Below are 21,914 nucleotides of genomic sequence, written 5' to 3'. Positions count from 1 at the left end.
TTTGTGACTGTGATACCAAGGGCGGGCTGTGGGTTTGAGACCACTGACCTATATGGTACTCACTATTACTCAATACCACGCTCTTCTTTTTTTGCTTTTGAAAACTTTTTTACACTTGCTTTTTTGAAATTTTTGACACAAAAAACAGTGCTCATACTTCAAAAAGCAGTCATTATTCCAACATTCTTATGAAATTTAAAGCCTGCACTTAGCTTAATCAGACCTGACAGGACCCGTTTCACCGGTTTATTCAGCATGCGGAAAGTCTCCCTCTCGAGGCCCAAGCTCTCCCTCTTGCTCAGGCTAGCTGGTGGACCCTGTACTGAGGATGACATGAAGCTTATAATCTATAAGTGCTTTGTAGAGGGGATCTGAGTCTGCCAGGCAGAAGCAGAAACCTTCCCAGTTGAAGACTCTTTCAAAGCTAACATGAGCCAGTTATCAAAGATTTAGGGTAGCAACCATATACTCTAGCTGTTTTCCACTGAGCAGATCATGGCTTTATGGGGGGCAGGGGAGAAGTTCAGCTGCATGGAGCAGTTAAACCCTAAAAATGAAGGGGGGTGGCCTGCATGGAGCAGTAAGGCAAACTGGATGGCCATGTTGGCTCCAGCTTACCTATCCTCACGTTTTGAATGATATAAATGGAACAAGATTACCTGAAAAAATCATTTGTTTACGGTACTTACCTGCCTATAAAATCTTGTTGTTTATAAGAGATTTCTCGATAAATCATTTGCATTTCAGGCAGGCAAAATGAATTCTTGGTTGTGTACCATTATTTCTCAGGCTCAATCTTGTCTTTTAGGAAGTTGTTGAAAACGGATTTATTTGGCAAATGTGTAAATTGACATTCTATCTTAATGTAAAATTATAATTTTGACCTTTCCTGAATGTATTTCTATATTAATTGTGTTTTTTTTCACTGATTGTACAGTTCTCTATGTTGTGAACCACCTAGAATTATGTGATGTGGTGGTATATGAGAATAAAGTTATTATTATTTTAACTGCCATCATTTACTATAGCACTATGGCACTAAGACCAGACAACATAATAATAAAATCCCCAATAATTGAGTAGAAAAAGACAATGCCCCTAAAATGATCTTTATTGTTTAAAAAAAAAAGGCACAAAAAAGGGACTGCGGCATTTATTCAGTCAATCAAATGATGTAGAATCACATAACATTAGAATCCACATATGCTTTGAAAGTCGGGGACCCAACTAAACCGTTTTTCGCAAGGGTCCGGAAATATACATACCAGAAATAACTTTCAAAGAAAAATACACAGAAAAATCCTTTTGGCGCCGTAGTGGCGAGAAAGAAACACTCGGAGCAATGCTGTGACCATCGCACTCCCTTTTATGTGCTTTGTTTTATTGGATTCACTATTTTTGTTGGTTGGTTGGTTGGGTTCTCTATTTTTGTTTTGCTTTATTATTACCCTGATTTTCAGGGACTTACTGTTGGAATGATAAACAACATGTAAAGGAGAAATCTTTGAATTATAGGCTTTTCCAGCCCCTCTTTGTTCCATAGGAAGAGTTTTCTAATTGACAGCTACTGTCCTCCAGGTGAATAAGGTTTCACTTAGCAGGAGTTTTTTCTTGCAAGCCTTCGGAAGGAATCAGAAAATAGTCCAGCATTTGTCAAATGCTCAGTTGAAGAAACTTTATTTACAAAGCTGCCATAGAGGGGGAACACCCTCTACGTTCTTTCAACATAGTTGTAATCTCATCTGAAAGATACTTTTAGATATAGTGGGGTGCAGAAGAATTGTAGACTCTGGTTAAGGCTTTGGAAGGTAGAGTCTTGCCATGGAGAGGTCTAAGGAATAAAAATGAAACATTTGTATGTTATTTGGACTTTGTATTTTTGTATGGCTTAGTGGACACCAACAATATCAATGTTTCTGGGATCCTATCTAGGAGGTAGCATTTTGTTAGAGTTTCTTCTAGTTTCGTCTTCTGATGCCTGCTCAGGACGACTTTCCACATCCGCATCTGGCTGTTCCTAAGAAAACGTAAAAGACAAAGGAAACATCTGAAAACAAATACAGATCTTGCAGTCAATTATATGCTTTGCTAGTCTAGGTGTTGCTAAAGTTTTAGCAAATGAATGGGTGAGATGGATCACTTTTTTGTGACTATACCTTGATCCACGGGTAGATGAAAATTTATATATTCTAAGGCATTGCAGAAACACAATCTCATTGAGAAACACCCAACACACATTGAACAAAACAGAAGCTAAAATACATGTATCAAATGCAAGCACAAGAACATTCAAACATGAATAACCATACGCCATAGATACACCTAGGTACAAATAGCACAGAGGTACTTATTTTAAATCTATTTTTAATGCAACATGACAGCCTATGAGCATTTATAAAGTAGGGCCCTCAAATCAGCTCAAATGTTGACACTCGGATTTACAGTACATCTGTTCTGATATTGGTATAAAAAATGTGCATTTGTATTCTAGATGGGGGCATATTCTCAAGAGGTTGCTGAAATTTAGGTGCCAAGCAGAAATTCAAGGTTGTTGGGTTTTTTTGGGTTTTTTTTTTGTATACTGCCAATTGACAAAACCATCTGAGTGGTTCACAATCTAATCAGGTATTTGAAGTCTTTTGCCCCAGGGGAGATTATTGCGGAATCGACAGTCCTAGGCTTCAAAAGCAAACTAGATGCATATCTCCTTGAGAGAGGCATATAAAGATATGGTTGGCTATAAAATAATAATATATAATATATTCCCATATATCTGAAAAAGTGTATCCTACTTTACTTAAAAGTGTATCAAGGAGGAGGCCTCAGTAACAGAGCCCACGCTCAGTCGTATTCACAGACTGAAGATTTCGGCGTGGTTATACTGCTCTTTAGCTCTAATCATTGGCCAACTCCTATATTTTACTTTAATATCTTCTATCAGAGTTTAAATAAGAATTCAATATTCTAATTAATATCCTATTCTATAAATATTTTTTGTCACGTTTTTTCTTTAAGTTTTTTTTCCCCAAATAACTTATTAGTGTCTACACTTCTTCATCTGGTTTGAGACTAAACTGACAAGGTTTAGAAAACATTTCAGTTTTATTTCAAAAAGGACCTTGCTAGCACTCAATTTCTAGCAAGTCTCACTTTGATATTGCTAAGCAGTCTAATATTAACCACATTACTTAGCTTTTTAACAGTGCTTGTATGTCAAAGACAGCCAACGAGGCCAGCGTTTTGTGGACTTCAACTTCTGTCCACTGCTTCAGGGCCATGGATTATATGCACCAAGCCATTTTCTGTGACTTATTGACAGCAGTCTCTACCCAGGTGGCTATAAAATAAGCCAGGTGTATACCTAGCAGGGCCTCCGCGTGTGCGGATCGCCGGACTTGATGGACCGAAGGTCTGATCCGGAGATGGCGCTTCTTATGTTCTTATTTGTCCTGGCGAGCTCAAAATCTAACCTAGGGCAATGGAGGGTTGAGTGGCATGCCCAGGGTCAAAAGAGTTCTGAAGCAGAAACCCTACAGCGATTTCCTGTTCCCGCATAGGCGGGACAGCTACAGAATGAAGGCTTCCAGGGCAGGCCAACAGCAGCAGGCTCACCTTGTTGATGCTACTGGTTGGCCAGAAAATTTAATTTCAATGGAGGAGGGTAGGTAAGGGATAGGAGAGAAAAAAGCCCAAACAAACTCCTCAAATTTTAGAAAGACATTTGAACACCCATACAGTTGTCTAAAAAGAGGACATTTCCAGGTAAATCCGGTAACCTTAACTCTGATTCCCCTGAAATTAAGATACCCTTAATCCTACAGTAGTTCACCTCTGAAGATTAACTCGCCAAGTAACCAAAACTGGGACAGATTTTGTGCTTTGGACTTTACCTCGTGATTCATTTAAGTTGAGATGTACTTTTTGCTGACTCTGCTGGGTTTTCATTTGCTTTGCCAGTAAATAAACCCCCAGATACTTTTGAACTACCCTGTTTATGCAATTTTGGTGTTTCAAGAAGTTGCTTGAGCTGTATTTATTGACGCATGTTCTATGCTTGCATCAGAAATCCAGTCAAACAGACGCCCTCCAGTGCCCCCTGACTGCGCTGGAGGGGATTAGCTGATATATATACACAGACATTGAAGCACACAAATGGCATAATTATATATAACTAGTATTTTAGCCCGTTACATTAACGGGTGCTAGAATATATGTCTGTGTGTCTTTATTTGTGTCTCTCTCTCCCTCCTGCTGTCTTGTCTCTCTCCCTGGCCCCCCTCCCTGGTCCCCTTTGTCTGTCTGTCTTTCTGTGTCTCTCCTTGCCTCCTATGCAGCACAATTTCTCTCCCACCACTTCCCTGTGTGTGTGCATGTGCCCAGGCTGTAAGTAATGGACAGGCTGATCGGGTTAAGTTGCATAGTTTTTGGAATCAGTAGGGATTGGTCATTCTGTAGCATGTGTTACATCCAGATCTTAAGGACTTCACTTATCATTCTTCTAAACAGTTGTTTAGCATTTTGGGGGCAGGTGTTGGAGGTTTCTATTCAAGCTGACACGTGCTGGGATTGTCTCCCTTTTTTTTTTTAGTTTTATCCTGTGAATCTCAGGTTTGGGGTCTTAGAAGTTGGCACTTAATTATTTTTACTGTAGCTCTTGTCTGCCATGGCCTGCCGCCGCTGCGGCCGACAGCCGCCACTAACAGCCGCCGCCATCCGCCTGGGGGGGGGATTCTGGCGCATTCGCACTCCTACCTTCAGTGCCCTACAGCGCACGGAAAACGGAACACGCAGATGGGAGTGCGCATGTGCGAGTAGCCTTTTATTATATTAGATAATATACACTATGCAGTACAAGGCATACATCCAGCTACAAAGAAACAACATGCACAAGTCAGACATACATACAACATAGGCATGTAGCCAAGCTCCTAACATTCACAGAAACACAAGAATGCAAAAACACCCAGATAAGAGACACCGACAGGCACGCATCACAGGGAGAAATGACAAAGTCACTTGTGACCGTTCTTTTCCAGGAAGCCCGCAATGGGGTGTTACAGTTAAACACCAACTCGCAGCTATGACTCCATCAAAGGGAGAATTCTGTGGTGCTTGTTTTTCTTGTGCTGTTTTAGGAGCAAGATTTCAGCGGAAAGCACAATTTGATATTAAACGAAAACCGAGTGAGAGAACGTCTGACAGCTACAGCAATATTACCAGCTCCCATTAATCATCCAGTACCTTTAGCTCTCCGCAAGATAAAAGCAGGGTTACAAACAGCTCTGAGGTTCTACCACAGGAAATAGCTCATCGGAACTGGAGAACTGAATGAGCCAAGCACATAAGCCGTTAAAAGGACCCTCTCCCCCCCCCTTCTCCCCCCCCGGTAAAAGTTGAGTCACTAATGTATGTCCTCTCTTCAATTTTATGATTTTCAAAAAGAAACAAAAGTGTATACTGTAAGATTTTGTGCTGGGGGGTAAAACTGCTTTATGGCTCAGCTATTTCTAGGCCATCTTCTCTCAGGTCATTGGGAACAACAATGCAGGATTTTCTGTATCCAAGGTTTAAAAAAAATTTTAAACAGCAGCCTATGAAGTAAGAGGTTGAAACGGAAAGATGGGCTTTTCTTGTCCTCTGAACTTGCATTCAGGGGCTCAGCTCAGTTTATTTATACCCTTATCATTTTATTTATGAGGATTTATTTTCCACCTTCCTGAAGAAAATCAACCAAGGGGGTTTACAAAGACATTAAAGCAGCAATTTTATAAAGCCAGAATGCACCATGCACAGAAGGATGTAGGAAAGAATGTGCTAGATCCACTTTGGGCCATCAAACTAGCTGATAACCTTTATGTAATAACATATTATGGTGATGTGCAAATAAAATTGTAATCTGTGAGGTCACTAGTACTCAGACTGCAAGCTAGTTTTAAAGGGAAAATATATGGGGAATTTTTCTTTAAAAATTAGAACTCTAAGATTTACCCCCTCCCAAATACCCCTACTGTTAAAAATGAGCCTCCATTCCTATCTTCCCCTATTACTGTGAAAAAGGGCCTGGTAGTCTAGTGCAGTGGCTCCCAACCCTGGCCAGGAGGACCACCAGGCCAATTGGGTTTTCAGGCTAGCCCTAATGAATATGCATGATAGAGATTTGCATATAATGGAAGTGACAGGCATGCAAATCTGCTCCATGCGTATTCATTAGGGCTAGCCTGAAAACCTGGACAGTGAACCCTGCCCCCAACCTCCCCTATCGTTAAAGTCTGTTGATCTAGTGGACTTGGGCCCCCTGAGCTTAAGAACCTGGTTTAGTGGACCCTTAAGGCTCTAAAACTACGTTCTGTTAAGTCTAGCAGATCGCCCACCCACTCCAACCCAAAGTCACTCCTGGTCCCTGTACCTGGCTTACTTGCTTCTACTTCTGGGCACTGCCATTAGCAAAATGATAGTACTTCAGCCTGCCCAATGCATCCTGAGAAGCACTAGGCTGGGCTCTTGTTTAACAGAGGGGAACCAGGGCCCATTAGACCACCAGGTTCCATTTTAATAATGGGGGTCAGTGGTTGGAAGAGGGCTGGGGTCTACTAGACCAGTGGTTCCCAACCCTGTCCTGGAGGACCACCAGACCAATCGGGTTTTCAGGCTAGCCCTAATGAATATGCATGATAGAGATTTGCATATAATGGAAGTGACAAGCATGCAAATCTGCTCCATGCATATTCATTAGGGCTAACCTGAAAACCCGATTGGCCTGGTACCACTGTACTAGACCACCAGACTCATTTGTAGAGGTGGGGTCAGGAGCGAGCTGTGACATGTTTGTCTTTTTAAAAATGTCAGCTTTCCCGTCAGTGCCTGAGCCAATCGCAGCTTTGGCACTGAAAGGAAAAGTTGACATTCTGCGCTAAGCTGCAGATTACTGCCACAATCTGAATGCAGCAGAATCTGCATGCTCATTAGTTTGAGCGTGCCCTAGTTATTTTGCACTGTTTGCAGTAGTGATCTTTCTACTGCGAACCTTTGAGCATCGGCCCCTATGTGTCCAGAAAACCTTGTGATAAAAAGTTGCATTGCTCCCATGCTGCTAGCAATTCCAGAGAAATGTCTTACCTGAGCTGTTTTCTTCTGCACCACGAGCTGAGGCTATTATAAAAACAGACAGACATTCACACAAAAACATACACTCGGATCCATTTTATTTAAAGATAAAACATTCCAAAATAGGTACAAAACAGTTGGCTTTTTGCCAAATGGGTTGTTCACTTCTCTCTCCATATTCGCTACTTTGGCACTAGTGATTTTGGTTATTCGTGGGGGTTGTATTTTTTTTTTCTTGCCTGCCCAAATGACGACATCTTGGAGTGCTGAGAAAGTTCAGTGTGGTTTTGTTTTGGGTTTTTTCCCCCCCCAGCGCGGTCGGGCAAATGGAAGCATCGTAGAAAAGCGCACAGAGAGAGAGTTTCAGCACTTGCTTCAGTGCGACAAACAGCAGCAACAGAGAACATTGATAAGTTTTATGCGCGATTTCATGGTATTTGCGGAGGCTACAACAAAAACCCGCAAATATGATAAAACAAAGTTATTTATGCTTTTTTGGTATTCTCAGGCCATCTTTGAATGTGTTCCCGCAATATGGAGGGAGAAGTGTATACTTACCCCCGAATTCTATAAAGTGCATTTAAAGTTAGGTGCCTAAGTTAATTGAGTAATGAGCTAAAACGGTACCAATAATTGGCACTCAACACATCTTAATTGGCACTAAGGTCACAGTACATCTGGATCAGGGATCTCAAAGTCCCGCCTTGAGGGCCGCAATCCAGTTGGGTTTTCAGGATTTCCCCAATGAATATGCATTGAAAGCAGTGCATGCACATAGATTTCATGCATAGTCATTGAGGAAATCCTGAAAACCCGACTGGATTGCGGCCCTCGAGGAGGGACTTTGAGATCCCTGATCTGGAGGGAACAAGGGATCTCAAAGTTACTATGCCAGACTTCTGTTTGAAGCAAATTGATTGCTGAACTCTTTGGTCTCTAGTAAACCTCTGGAATGAATTATTCACAGATTTGATTCATGATATTTTTGTTTTTCACTTGAACTCTTAACAACTGCATGATTCACCTGTACTGACACATCCCGCCATTCCTCCCCCCCCTCCTGCCCTTCGAGGAAGACAACAGTTCTCTTTTTAGGTGGCATCTGCACCTTTCTCCCTTCCACACAGACTGACCAGGCTTTGAAACGGTCGCAGCCCAACTCTTCCCTTTCCTGCATGTTCCTGTCAGTTTAACCACATGGCTAGCTATGCCAGCAGGTGGCTCACCACAGCTACAATTGTGCAGCTGGTGGGGCTTCCACCGTTAGCATTATGGGGTCCTATCATCTTCCTCTGAAATAGATAGATTTGTGTAGAAACCGAGTTTCAACAAGAGAACACAAAAGGGTTTGAGAGATCTGAGATCATTCATTACACATACTATCCAGATTTCTACACAGCATGGAAGGAAATTTGTCTTGAGCTCTAGGAGATGTGGGATATAGAAAAGGAATGTGCTCTGTTTGTGGGTCTCAGTTCTTTTGTAACCATCCGAGTGTTAAGACAGAACTGGCTCAAGGGATTGTGGTGCCCTGAGTCAACTTTTACATTGGTGCCGCCCCCCATCTTTGACCTACTATTTCTCTCTGCTCCCTCCTTCCCCCCCACTCCTTGAAAACCAGTATCTCATCTTCTGTCTCAACCCCACCCCCCATGTACCTTCACACTCTAATGCACCAGCTTCAGCAGCAGCAATCCACACACACTGTCTGAACTCTTTCACATCCTGCCCTGCCAGAAACAGGAAGTTTCATCAATGAGGGCAGGAAGAGGCAGAGGGAAGGCTCCCGGCTGAGTACAGATAGTGTATGTGGATTGCTGCTGTTGACGTCCTTTACAGTAGAAGATAGACTGTAGGTGGAGGGGTTTGAGAGTGAAGAGGAAATACTGGATTGCAAGCAATGAGGGGAGGCAATGGAGGGAGAAATGCAGGACCCTTTATCATTGGACACCCTGGTCCATAGGCTGAGCTGGCCCTGGTGTTAGACCAGTGGTCTCCAACTCAAACCCTTTGTGGGGCCACATTTTGGATTTGTAGATACTTGGAGGGCCTCAGAAAAAATAGCTAATGTCTTATTAAAGAAATGACAATTTTGCATGAGGTAAAACTCTTTATAATTTATTAATCTTTCCTCTTGGCTAAGTCTTAATAATATTGTCATTTATAGCTAAAGAGCCATATGATGAAGAAATTGTTTAATTTTACTTTGGTGATAATGATAAACATACCGAGGGCCTCAAAATAGTACCTGGCGGGCCACATGTGGCCCCCAGGCCGCGAGTTTGAGACTACTGTGTTTGACAGTATCAAATAAAATCTGGTGAGTTTAGGCTTCCACCTTCTTAGTTCCAGCAGCAACCTCTGTATGAAATAGTGTAAAGAACTGGCAGAAAGAAGATCATCCTTCCTCTCAGCTGAGCTCTGAAACAGATTACAGTTCTACTACTAATCATTTCTATAGTGCTACTAGATGTATGTAGTGCTGTAGACATTGAGCCGAGGCCTATCTTTGTCTGCGAGGACTTAGCTGGCCAGCCGTTGAATACTGGCTTAGAAGGCTGTGTCTCAGCTGACCAAATCTAAACTGTAAATTCAATGCTGGTTATTGGATACGGTGCCAGCACCATATGTGGTTTTGCTGAGGGCTGTGGGAGACGGCTGCAGTCTGAATATTGGGTGGATTATATGTGGGTGCTTTCTCTGTCCCTGGAGGGCTCACAATCCAAGGGGGTTTTTTTTGTGCCTGGGGCAATGGAGGGTTAAGTGACTTGCCCAAGGTCACAAGAAGCTGCAGTGGGAATCAAACCCAGTTTCCTAGAATCATAGCTTGCTGCACTAACCATTAGGCTACTCCTCCGCACTCCATGCAATTCAGACTGTAAACACAGGAGGTAATTTTATAAATTGGTATCTTGATATAGGGCACCAATTCTGTAATGGCATCTGGGCACACCTAAGCCATTGTAGAATACTAGTGTAAAGTTATTGGGGCATGCCCACTTATAAACAGGTCAATGGCTGGCACAAGTTGGAGTGCCTAATGGCTCCATGCAATGTGCGTAGCTGATAATAGTTGGCGTATGTCACTTGGTAACACCCCTATGGCCTGCCCATTCTCCATCTCTTGTCTTCCAGTTATGTGCTATAGCACTTAGATGCTACCTGATGGAATAGCACTAACCCACACAAGTGGGCAACTGAAATTATTGATGTCTTTGACATGCATAAGTGGTGCATAAGTCTAGACGCTTGTTTAAAGAATTTCCATGACAGCCATCATGGTTAAAAGGTGAAGTGAATGAGGCTATTAGAGCCCAAAGAACATCTTTCAAAAAAATGGAAAAGGGATCCAAATGGAGAAAACAAGAAGCAACATAAGCTCTTGCAATTTAGATGTAAATCATTGATAAAGAAGACTAAAAGAGAATATGAAGAGAAACATGCCACAGAAGCAAAAACTCATAGTAATAACTTTTTCAGGTACATCATAAGCAGGAAATCTCTAGGACTGTGAGGAAATCTGTAGGACTTTTAGATCATCAAGGAAAAAGGAGGCATTCAGGGAAGATGAGACCATAGCAGAGAGACTGATAAAATCTTTGTCGGTCTTTACTGAAGACAATGTAAGAGATCTATCTGTACCAGAAATGGTTTTCAAGGATGATGATGCAGAGGAACTGAAATCTCAGTAAACCTGGAAGATGTATTGAGCCAAACTGACAAATTAAAGAGTAGTAAATCACCTGGACTTGATGGTATGCACATCAAGGTACTGAAGCAATAGGAATCGCAGGTAGTTTACACATGGTTTCTAGGATTTCTTCAATCCAGGAGACATAGAGTTAAAACAAACAAAGAAAAATCGGATTCCTGGACCAACCCCTGTGGAGTCCCCCAAGTCTCTCCACTATCTCTAACACTTTTCAATGTCTACATAACCACACTTGGTACTTGCCTGGACAAACTAGGCATAACTTCATAAAGCTATGCAGACGACATCACCATCCTCCGGACTCCTTTTGACCAACATACCTCCAACCCAACAAACATACTACATATAACACTAGAAATAGTGACAAAATGGATGAAAGGCCTCAAACTAAAGCTGAACCAAGACAAAACTAAATTCCTATTTCTCAAAAAAAGAAAGCCCCAACCATAACAAACCTTGCAATAAACTTCATCACATACACCTTTCAACCCAATCTAAAACTGTTGGGAACAGTGATAGACAAAGGCTGCACCATGTAACTTCAAATCAACAAAACCGTCCAGACAGCCTTCGCAGTCATGCACAACTTAAGATAAATCCGAAAATACTTCAACAAAAAAAACAATTCAGACTCCTAGTTCAGTCCCTAGTTCTAGGACTCCTAGACTACTGTAACATCCTAAACCTGTCATGCTCTGCCAATATGATAAAACAATTACAAACAATGCAAAATACAGCCCTCAGACTGATATGCATGTTGAAAAAATATGACCACATTACTACTGCCTTCCAAGACTCACACTGGCTCCCTGTACAAGCACACATACTCTACAAATTCTACTGCACGCTATTCAGAGCCCTGAATGGCGATGGACCAACTTATCTAAACAATCGCCTAACCAGGAAAAACACATTCAGACCAAGGAGAACACAGGTACCCTTTACTCACCCCCCAATCAAAGGCATACAATGTAAGGAAATGTATGACAGCCTATTAGCCATCCAAGCAGCGAAACTAGATGATCGCATCTCCAACTTGCTGATCACAACGTCTAACTACAAAACCTTCAGGAGAGAATTAAAAACCAAGTTATTCAAGAAATTTGTCAAGTCAAACTAACCCTTCTCAATATATCCCCAGAACCAAATGTTTCTTCTGCATCTATCTTGTAATCTGACTGGGTATACCCAAACCAATTCTTTTGTAAAACGCCTAGAACCAAAAAGTATTGCCAGAATAGAAGACACTAATGTAATGTAATGAAAGCTTAAGCATGAAATTGTTGTTCTGATATTAGTGTTAAAATCATCCATAAAATCTGAAGACTGAAAGATGGCCAATGTAATACCAGTTTTTTAAAAAAAAGGGTTCCAGGAAATTATAGACCAGTAAACCTTACTTTAGTGCTGGGCAAAATAATGAAAACTATTATAAAGAATAAAATTACTGAGCACATAGGGCTCATTTTATTAAGGTGCGCTAGCGTTTTTAGCGTGCACAAAATGAAAAATAGTAACACAAGCTCTATGAAGGCATTAGCGATTAGCGCACACTAGCACACCTTAGTAAAAGGAGCCCGTAGACGAACATGGTTTAATGGGACAAATTCAACATGAATAAAGCCAAGGGAAGTCTTCCCTTTTTTTTTCCCCTTATATATTTTAATAATTTTATCAAGTAAATACATCAAATACAAATAATACTAGCAACATAAATTAATTACATACAATAATACACTATTATATTGAAAACATCAGAATAGAGGAAATAACCGAAAACAAATTAGATATAAAATAAAACAAAATGCACAAGAGCTGCGGATAATCTTTTCAGATACAGAGGAGCCAAGTGAGATTACAAAGTGTTCCAACCACAGGGTCAAAGGGAGGAGGTGGTTCGCCTGAGAAGCATCCGAGAGGACGAAGCCTATATCGACGGAGTCGTTCAGGAGTTGTCCCAAATTACAGAGCATACCCATGACAAGTCCATTCTCGAGACCCCCAAATCATCAGCTTTGAAGCCAACATTTGGGATACAGGAAATGGCTGGCGGCAATGACACCTGGCAGTTGGTGACCTCTTCCACAGGTAAACATAGAAGATCCCCCCACCCTTTTACAATCTCTTCATCCTCTTCTTTTTCTTCCCAACAGGCAAACCCTACATCAACCCCTCAACTCGTTCTGAAGAACAGATTCCAGATTCTTCAGGAAGAAGCTGCCGACAAAGTACAGGAACAGGCCCAGCACGAAGAACTCGAAGAACAAGAGCAGGCCCAACACGCAACCCCATCTGCTGACCGACTTCCCCCCCAACGGAAGAAGCGCAGAGTTATAGTCATTGGGGACTCCATGCTGAGGGGCACCGAAGGACCAATCTGCAGACCGGATGCACAATCAAGAGAGGTTTGCTGTCTGCCTGGTGCCAAAATACGGGACATCACCACCAGCCTAGGGAAATTACTTACACCTCATGACCATTTTCCTATGCTTCTTATCCATATAGGTACGAATGACACTGCCAGGAACACCCCAGAAACCATCGCCAGAGACTTCGGAGCCTTGGGTGAGAGGCTGAAGCAGACAAGTGCGCAGGTAGTCTTCTCATCAATCCTACCAGTTAGAGGCAAGGGAAGAGCCAGAGATGAATGCATCCTGAGAACGAACGAATGGCTACGAGGATGGTGTCGAGATATGAACTTCGGATTCCTGGATCACAGAGAGGCGCTGCAAGGACTACAGGGACCAGACGGACTCCATTTGACCAGCAGAGGTAAGAACATCTTCGGACACCGACTAGCCCGCCTACTTCGCAGGGCTTTAAACTAGGTAAGTTGGGGGAGGGGGCCTACTCATATACTGGGGTGGAAAGGAACTATCCTGATGGGACGAGTCGACACTCAGATTCCGAGGTAAGGACCCAATATGCAAACAGTTCTCTTGGAGCCACACAGACTCAGTCAGGGATAGCCTTACAGGGACTCAGCAAACACAAAGTGTGGAGGGCCATGTATGTTAATGCACACAGTTTAGGCAATAAAATTCTAGAACTAGAAACTGAAATAAGGGATGCCAACCTGGACGTGGTGGCAATATCCGAGACTTGGTTCACTGACGCACATGGGTGGGATATGGCTATACCGGGGTACAATCTACTTCATCAGGACAGAGAGGGCAGGTTAGGTGGAGGGGTAGCACTATACATTAAAGAAGACATCAAAACTACCAGGATCACTGATGTCAAGTATACCGGGGAGTCCCTCTGGGTTAACCTGGCACGAGGTAGTAAAAAATGCCTGTATCTTGGTGTGGTATACAGACCTCCAAGACAACCGGAAAACATGGACGCAGAATTAATTGAAGACATAGAGAATATAACTCTACGGGGTGACACTGTGCTGCTAGGGGACTTCAACATGCCTGATGCAGACTGGAAGACATTTTCAGCAGCAACCAGCAGCAGCAGGAGGCTTCTGAACTCCATAAAAGGAGTACATCTCAAACAGATGGTAACGGAGCCCACTAGGGCCCAGACGATCCTAGACCTGGTACTCACAAACGGGGAAAGCATCTCAGAGGTCTCGGTAGGAGATACGCTAGCCTCCAGCGACCATAACATGGTATGGTTCAACATTGGGAAAGGATCCCCTAAATCAATTACAAAAACAAAGGTGCTCAAATTTCGGGGCGCTGACTTCGCACGTATGGGAGATCACGTTCATCAGACGCTACAGGACCAAGCAGAGACCGGCAATGTGGAAACTATGTGGTCGTACCTGAAATCATCCATACACGAAGCAACTAATCGCTACATAAAATCAGTAGATAAACGGCAAAGAAACAACAAACCCCAATGGTTCACTGAAGAGATCTCACTCCTCATTAAGGAGAAGAAAAAAGCATTTCTTTCCTACAAACGCACCCAGAGAAGAGAAACTAAAGTAGAATATAAGACCAGATCTGCAGCGGTCAAAACAGCAGTTAGGGAGGCCAAACGTCGAGTGGAAGAAACTCTGGCAAAAAACATTAAAAAAGGGGACAAATCCTTCTTTAGGTATATCAGCGATAGGAAAAGGAACACAGACGGTATAGTACGCCTTAGACAACCGGACGGAAACTACGCGGTGGCGGATTCAGAAAAAGCAGAACTACTAAATGAATATTTCTGCTCAGTCTTCACCTGCGAAGCACCGGGACACGGACCACAGTTGATGATAATACAAGACGTGGATGACCCGTTTCAGAATTTTGAGTTCACTCCTGGGGACGTCTACAACGAACTGGCAAGGCTAAAGGTAAACAAGGCCATGGGACCGGACAATTTACACCCAAGAGTGCTCAGAGAATTGAGAGATGTCCTGGCAGAACCGTTGGCGGTGCTCTTCAATCTCTCACTAAGTACGGGGAAAGTTCCGTTGGACTGGAAAACAGCCAACGTCGTTCCTCTACATAAAAAGGGTTGCAAGGCTGAGGCTGCGAACTATAGACCGGTAAGCCTCACCTCAATAGTGTGCAAACTCATGGAAACACTAATTAAGTACAAATTAGATACGATCCTGAACGAGGGTAATCTCCGGGATCCCAGCCAACATGGATTCACCAAGGGTAGGTCATGCCAGTCCAATCTAATAAGCTTCTTTGACTGGGTAACAAGAAGACTAGACTCAGGAGAGTCCTTGGACGTCGTGTACCTGGACTTCAGCAAAGCGTTTGACAGTGTCCCACACCGCAGGCTGCTGAACAAGATGAAATCTATGGGATTAGGAGAGACTCTAACTGCATGGGTTAAAGATTGGCTTAGTGGCAGACTTCAGAGGGTGGTGGTCAACGGTACCCTTTCTAAAATGTCGGAGGTGACCAGCGGAGTGCCACAGGGTTCGGTCCTGGGCCCACTCCTCTTCAACATATTCATTAGGGATCTGACTCAAGGGCTCCAAGGTAAGGTAACCTTATTCGCTGATGACGCCAAACTATGCAATGTAGTAAACGGCTGTAATCTTCAGGATGCTATGGAGCAAGACCTGCGTACTTTAGAAAGTTGGTCCTTGATCTGGCAGCTGGGCTTCAACGCCAAGAAATGTAAGGTCATGCATCTCGGCAACGGAAATCCTTGCAGAACTTACACCCTGAATGGAGAAACTTTAGCCAGGACTACGGCAGAACGAGACTTAGGAGTAATCATCAGTGCTGACATGAAAGCAGCCACTCAAGTGGAGAAGGCTTCATCTAAAGCACGGCAGATGATAGGTTGTATCAAGAGAAGCTTCGTCAACAGGAAACCTGAAGTCATGATGCCACTGTACAGAGCCATGGTGAGACCGCATCTGGAATACTGTGTTCAATTCTGGAGGCCACATTACCGTAAGGATGTGCTCAGAGTTGAATCGGTTCAGCGGATGGCCACCAGGATGGTCTCGGGGCTAAAGGGTCTCCCGTACGAAGAAAGACTGAGCAAATTGCAGCTCTACACTCTCGAGGAGCGTAGGGAGAGGGGAGACATGATTGAGACATTTAAGTACATCACGGGACGGGTAGAGGTGGAAGATGATATCTTTCTTCTCAGGGGACCCTCGACCACAAGAGGACATCCGCTCAAGCTCAGGGGAGGGAAGTTTCGTGGAGACACCAGGAAATACTTCTTCACGGAGAGAGTGATTGAGCATTGGAACGAGCTTCCAGTGCAGGTGGTCGAGGCACGCAGCATCTCAGACTTCAAGAATAAATGGGATACCTATGTGGGATCCCTACGAGGTCATGCCAAGGGATAGGGTCACTAGGACTGAATGAGCGGGTCAGTAGAGTGACAGTATAATTACAATTATTCTTTAGGGGGTCAGTAGACTTAAGAGGGTGGGTAAATAGTGTGGGCAGACTTGATGGGCTATGGCCCTTATCTGCCGTCATCTTTCTATGTTTCTATGTTTCTAAAGAAAAAGGACCAGATTCTGAGAAAGCTGGATGTAAGGAGAGTCCTCCTACATTATCTAGACTAGAGGTCACCAGTGAGTTCTGACTGTCAGACCATGTATTTGAGCTCACCAGTCAGGCTAGATGCAGAAGACTAGCATCTAAGGCTTCCATTTCAAGATGAATACAGATGGCCATTTTGTCATATTGCCTGTGGCAAGCAATTGCCAGTGTCCTTAAAAGCACATTTGACAAGAAGCATGGCTGCTTCATGGGCGGAAGCTTGGACACTTTTGCCCATGGAGATTTGTAGGATAGCAACTTGGTCTACTCTGTATACATTCTCCAAGTTCTACAGAGTAGATGTGGCAGTACAGAAGGACACCATCTTTGGGTCCTCAGTGTTACAAGCAGGCAAAGAGGTCCTGCCTTAGATTTCAGGGACTGCTTTTGTTCGTCCCTACTGTCCAAAATGACACACCTATTGCACTAGAAAAGATATTAGGTTCTTACCTTGCTAATATCTTTTCTAGTAGATAGGTGTGCCATTCTGGAGTCCTGCCCTGTTAGTAATTACTCCACATGCCTACTTTCTCAATCAGGAAGTTCAAGTTGAAACTGATATTTTGATGTCAGTCAGACCTTAAGAGTATGAAGAATAATCTATTGCTTTAACACATTGGGGAGCTCCATAAATGTTTCTGATTGTTATGGTTATTTTGAAGTTTAATTTGTTCCATTAAAATGGGCCCAGGACACCTTTAGGATATTTTTTTTTTTTAGATAAGTCTTTATGTAGCACAAGTCAGAAAACAAGCTTTGAATCTGCAAATCACAAGTATCTTAATGGATATTGAAATCCATTTTCAATCAGCACCACATGCAGTGATTAAGTGGTGGGTTCTCCTATAGGGTTTGTCCCTGGGAGAATTACATTTTTCTGAGCATTTGTGAGATTGAAATTAATTTTGGAAATACTTGATATTTTCATCAAAATACTTTGGATGCATGGTATGATTATACTATTAACATGTTTAACATTTGTTATACTTTCTAGCAGAACAGATTTATTGTTTTGGGAATCTCCCCATACCTCTTCTTCTTATGTGTCACTATATAGGGCTATCACCTGCTTTGGTACAAGCTGAAGAGGGCAAAAGAGCTCTCTTGAAGGAGGAGGAGTTGGAAACCCAGAATGGATTCCTTCTGCACAGCTCACAAGGAAGGGGAATATACCCTACTGTCCAGAATGGCACATTTATCTACTAGAAAAGATATTAGCAAGGTAAGAACCTAATCTCTTTACATACATACACACACCACACACATCACACACACATGTCTTATAAGTTGAGTTTTCTACTTATTATTTTTCTGGACTTTTTCTGAAGCAACCATAGCTGAGAACATTGAAAAACTATTTGCATGGTAAATATCCACAAATGAAGACACTGTCACAATTTTCCAGCTTTATGTAATTTTGGGGGCTTTCTACAATTTTCTGGATATTTCTGAATTATTTTACTGCAATTTTCATTGTAATAGAAACTTTATTTGGGCAGGGTCCAGGCTGTATGTTACCCTGAAGATAATCAGAGGTTTGGAGTGATTTAGATTGTCATGAGGTGTAAGCAGGCAGGAGAGATAAAAATAACCCACAGGGAGAAAAGGTGTAAGGGAGGGAGATAAAGGAAACAACAATGTGGAAACAATGGCAGGCAAAGCATCTGAAACATAAATAACAAATGCATCATTTAATATCCTTCTGCAGGCTTTATGCTTATTTTCATTACTGGAAACATTTCAGTTTATTTTAGCAGATTGTTTAACACATCATTTCAATATGATTATAAAAAGTCAACATTATTGAAAGTTGTATATTTCCAGTATAAAAATTATTTCTCTACCATGAACTGGAAACAGTTTTCCTGGTGCAAATGTGTTACAATTGCTTCAAGAATGCACAAGATTGAAGCCTAAATAGGAGATAGTAAAACTTCTTATCTCAACACTCTAGCTCTGGCAAGGATGAAAAGCTTTTGTTTGTAAGACACTTCAGAAGATTAAAGAGTTTTTGTCAGTTACTCACCCACTTTCGAGGTCTCCCTCTTGGTCTTTTTTCAGCAAATGGCTTTACCTTTCAAAAGAAAACATTTGTTCTGTCCATGGTCCTGAACCCTGCACTAACATCAATGGTAGCTTCTCTGATAAATTCAATTTTGCTCATGAACCCAGAACTGAGTGTCCACTGTGAAAACAGTTCAGAAAGTTCTCTGTCTGAGAGCTCTGAGGTATATACAAAGAGCACATGCTGTGGATTTTAAAGACCAATCAGCTGTTTTCACAGTTTTCATTGTGTTAGCCTGTTTGTCTTAGTTGAGGTTTTTTTCAACTGTAAGTGAACCTGAGAGCAGTTTCCATCCTGATTTTTATTCTACATATTTCATTGCTTGGCTGGTTATTTAGTATTTTTCCTATCTGTCACATATCTGAAAAGCTGTGAATTAATTTGCTTTAATTGCTTTTGTAGTGGCTGGATATACATCTGCTTAAAAAAAGTGAAAAAGTTTGTTTTTTCTCTCTAACACAGAAACTTAACTTTGGGATATATATATATTTTTTTTCCAGGCTAGCTTGTCATTCTCTATGTATATTTTATACCATATTCAAATTGTATGTGTATCAGTGGGGAAAGGAAGACATTGTATAGTGGAACTTAAGCAAGTAAAATGTTATTATACTATTGAGTTGTTGGTTCAATAATGCTTAGATGATAAATGTGACCGCTGGACAGATTGGATGGATCATACAGGCCTTTATCTGCTGTCATTTACTATGCTACTATGATTGATCCCATGCTAACTCTCTCAGTGCATTAATGCAATTTAGGAAGTCTCTGGGCTAAGAATGTTTGACTTATGTTGGACTTGTACATATGAACTTGGAGGTAGGAGGTAGGCTTCAAAGGGTGGTGGTGAATGGCACCCCCTCCGAAATGACAGAGGTGATCAGTGGAGTGCCACAGGGCTCAGTCTTGGGCCCAATCCTATTCAACATCTTTATAAGGGACTTGGCAGAAGGGCTTTGAGGTAAAATAACATTATTCGCCGATGACGCCAAACTAAGTAATGTAGTGGGCAAATGCACAACAGACGAAGATTCAATGCCCGACAACATGATGCACGACCTACTCCTGCTGGAGCGATGGTCTAAGACATGGCAACTCAACTTCAATGCCAAAAAATGCAAAATTATGCACCTGGGCAGCCAAAATCCATGCAAGTCTTATACCCTTAATGGCGAGATCCTAGCAAAAACGGTAGCAGAACGAGACTTGGGGGTAATCGTCAGTGAGGACATGAAGTCTGCCAATCAAGTGGAGCAGGCTTCATCCAAGGCAAGACAAATCATGGGTTGCATACGAAGGGGTTTCGTCAGCCGAAAGGAGGAAGTCATTATGCCATTGTATAGATCCATGGTGAGGCCCCACCTGGAATACTGTGTGCAATTCTGGAGGCCACATTATCGCAAGGATGTGCTGAGACTGGAGTCGGTGCAGAGAATGGCCACCCGGGTGGTCTCGGGACTCAAGGATCTTCCATACGAAGAACGGCTTGACAAATTACAGCTATACTCGCTCGAGGAGCGCAGAGAGAGGGGAGACATGATCGAGACGTTCAAGTATCTTACGGGCCGCATCGAGGCGGAGGAAGATATCTTCTTTTTCAGGGGTCCCATGACAACAAGAGGGCATCCGTGGAAAATCAGGGGCGGGAAACTGCGAGGTGACACCAGGAAATTCTTTCTCACTGAAAGAGTGGTTGATCGCTGGAACAGTCTTCCACTACAGGTGATTGAGGCCAGCAGCATGCCTGATTTTAAGGCCAAATGGGATAGACACGTGGGATCTATTCACAGAGAAAGGTAGGGGAGGGTCATTAGGGTGGGCAGACTAGATGGGCCGTGGCCCTTATCTGCCGTCTATTTCTATGTTTCTATGAACCAGGGTCTGTACATATGAACTGGGGTCTTTCTCCCTTTCTGTGCCAACACGCCCCTCTTCTCCCTTCCGTGTCCCAACGTGACCCTTGTCGTCCTTCCCTCCCTCTGTGCTATGTCCCAAATGCATGCCTCCCTCCCACGGGTGTTTACCTCATCTGGCCAGCTCCCTCCTCCCAGCCACACTTCTCTTCACAAAGTTGCTGACCTGGAAGCTTTTCCTCTGACGTAAGAGGGAAAACTTCCAGGTCAGCAACTTTGTGAAGAGAAGTGTGGCTGGGAGGAGGGAGCTGGCCAGATGAGGTAAACACCCGTGGGAGGGAGGCATGAATTTGGGACAGAGCACAGAGGGAGAGAAGGACAATGAAGAGCATGTTGGGACATTGAAGGGAGGAAGAGGGTCGCGTTGGGACAGAAAGAGAAGAAGAGGGGTGTATTGGCATAGGAAGGGAGAAGCAGGATCACCTTGGGACACAGAAGGATGAGAAGGAGCACAAACTTCAGGCAAAGGATGGAAGGGAGGGAGGGAGCATGAACTTGAGACGTAAGATGGAAGAATGGAGACGTAAGATGGAAGAATGGAGGGAGTGAGAAAAAGAGATGATGAGATGGGGAGGGAATAGAAAGGGAAAATTGTTGGGGGTTGGTGACTGAGTGAGAGGGAAAGAGATGGTGCACATGAGGAAATGAAGAAAGAGAAGAATTGTTGGGCATAGGGAGGGAGAGAAAAATATTGAACATGGTGGTTGGAGAGGCGTGAGGTACAGATACATGGGGAAGAGAGAGATGATAGGGAGAAATGTTGATGTGATGGTGGAGAGGGAATAGTGGGATGAATGAAAATAAGTGTAAATCTCCTATCTTTACTTTATATTTAAACTACAGTACTTTATTTTGAGGACTGTTTCTTTAATGTTTAATATTTTTTAATGTTGTTTTTATAGACTGTAGTGTACAGGATCAGAGTTGCATACAAATTCAACTTAAGAACGGTTTAATAAACGGAAATCATTCTTAACTCGGGGACTGTCTGTAATTGCACAGTGCTTCCATCTTGCTCCCTTTATACATCTCTTCCTCTACCATCTCATATAAGACATATCTGTTCCTTCTGCTGAACCCTTGATCTTCTGTTTTCAATTCATATACAGTGAGAACTCCCCTCACACTTTCCTGTATCTATAATATCATAT

At 42.7% G+C, this 21,914-nt stretch overlaps 1 protein-coding gene and 1 long non-coding RNA gene across 3 annotated transcripts in view; one reads left to right on the top strand and one right to left on the bottom strand.

The window, feature by feature from the left end:
- The window catches only part of LOC117351071, a 228,646-nt gene that overhangs the window by 4,353 nt on the left and 202,379 nt on the right, over nucleotides 1-21,914 (top strand). The gene's annotated exons all lie outside the window — the stretch shown is intronic.
- Nucleotides 1,135-21,914, bottom strand: part of LOC117351070 (high mobility group protein HMGI-C-like) — a 55,839-nt gene continuing 35,059 nt past the window's right edge. The window contains exons 4-6 of one of the 2 annotated variants that reach the window (XM_033925780.1): nucleotides 18,812-18,859; nucleotides 7,117-7,149; nucleotides 1,135-2,017 (exon numbers count right to left, since the gene is read on the bottom strand). In XM_033925780.1, the coding sequence (XP_033781671.1) occupies nucleotides 1,925-2,017; nucleotides 7,117-7,149; nucleotides 18,812-18,859 (174 nt within the window). In that variant the 3' untranslated portion in view covers nucleotides 1,135-1,924. The remainder of the gene's footprint in view (nucleotides 2,018-7,116; nucleotides 7,150-18,811; nucleotides 18,860-21,914) is intronic. The other variant, XM_033925781.1, reaches the window with a different exon arrangement.

Source organism: Geotrypetes seraphini, chromosome 17 (genome assembly GCF_902459505.1).
Source record: "Geotrypetes seraphini chromosome 17, aGeoSer1.1, whole genome shotgun sequence".
Taxonomy (NCBI): Eukaryota; Metazoa; Chordata; class Amphibia; order Gymnophiona; family Dermophiidae; genus Geotrypetes; species Geotrypetes seraphini.
This window is presented reverse-complemented; position numbering and strand designations above follow the sequence as displayed.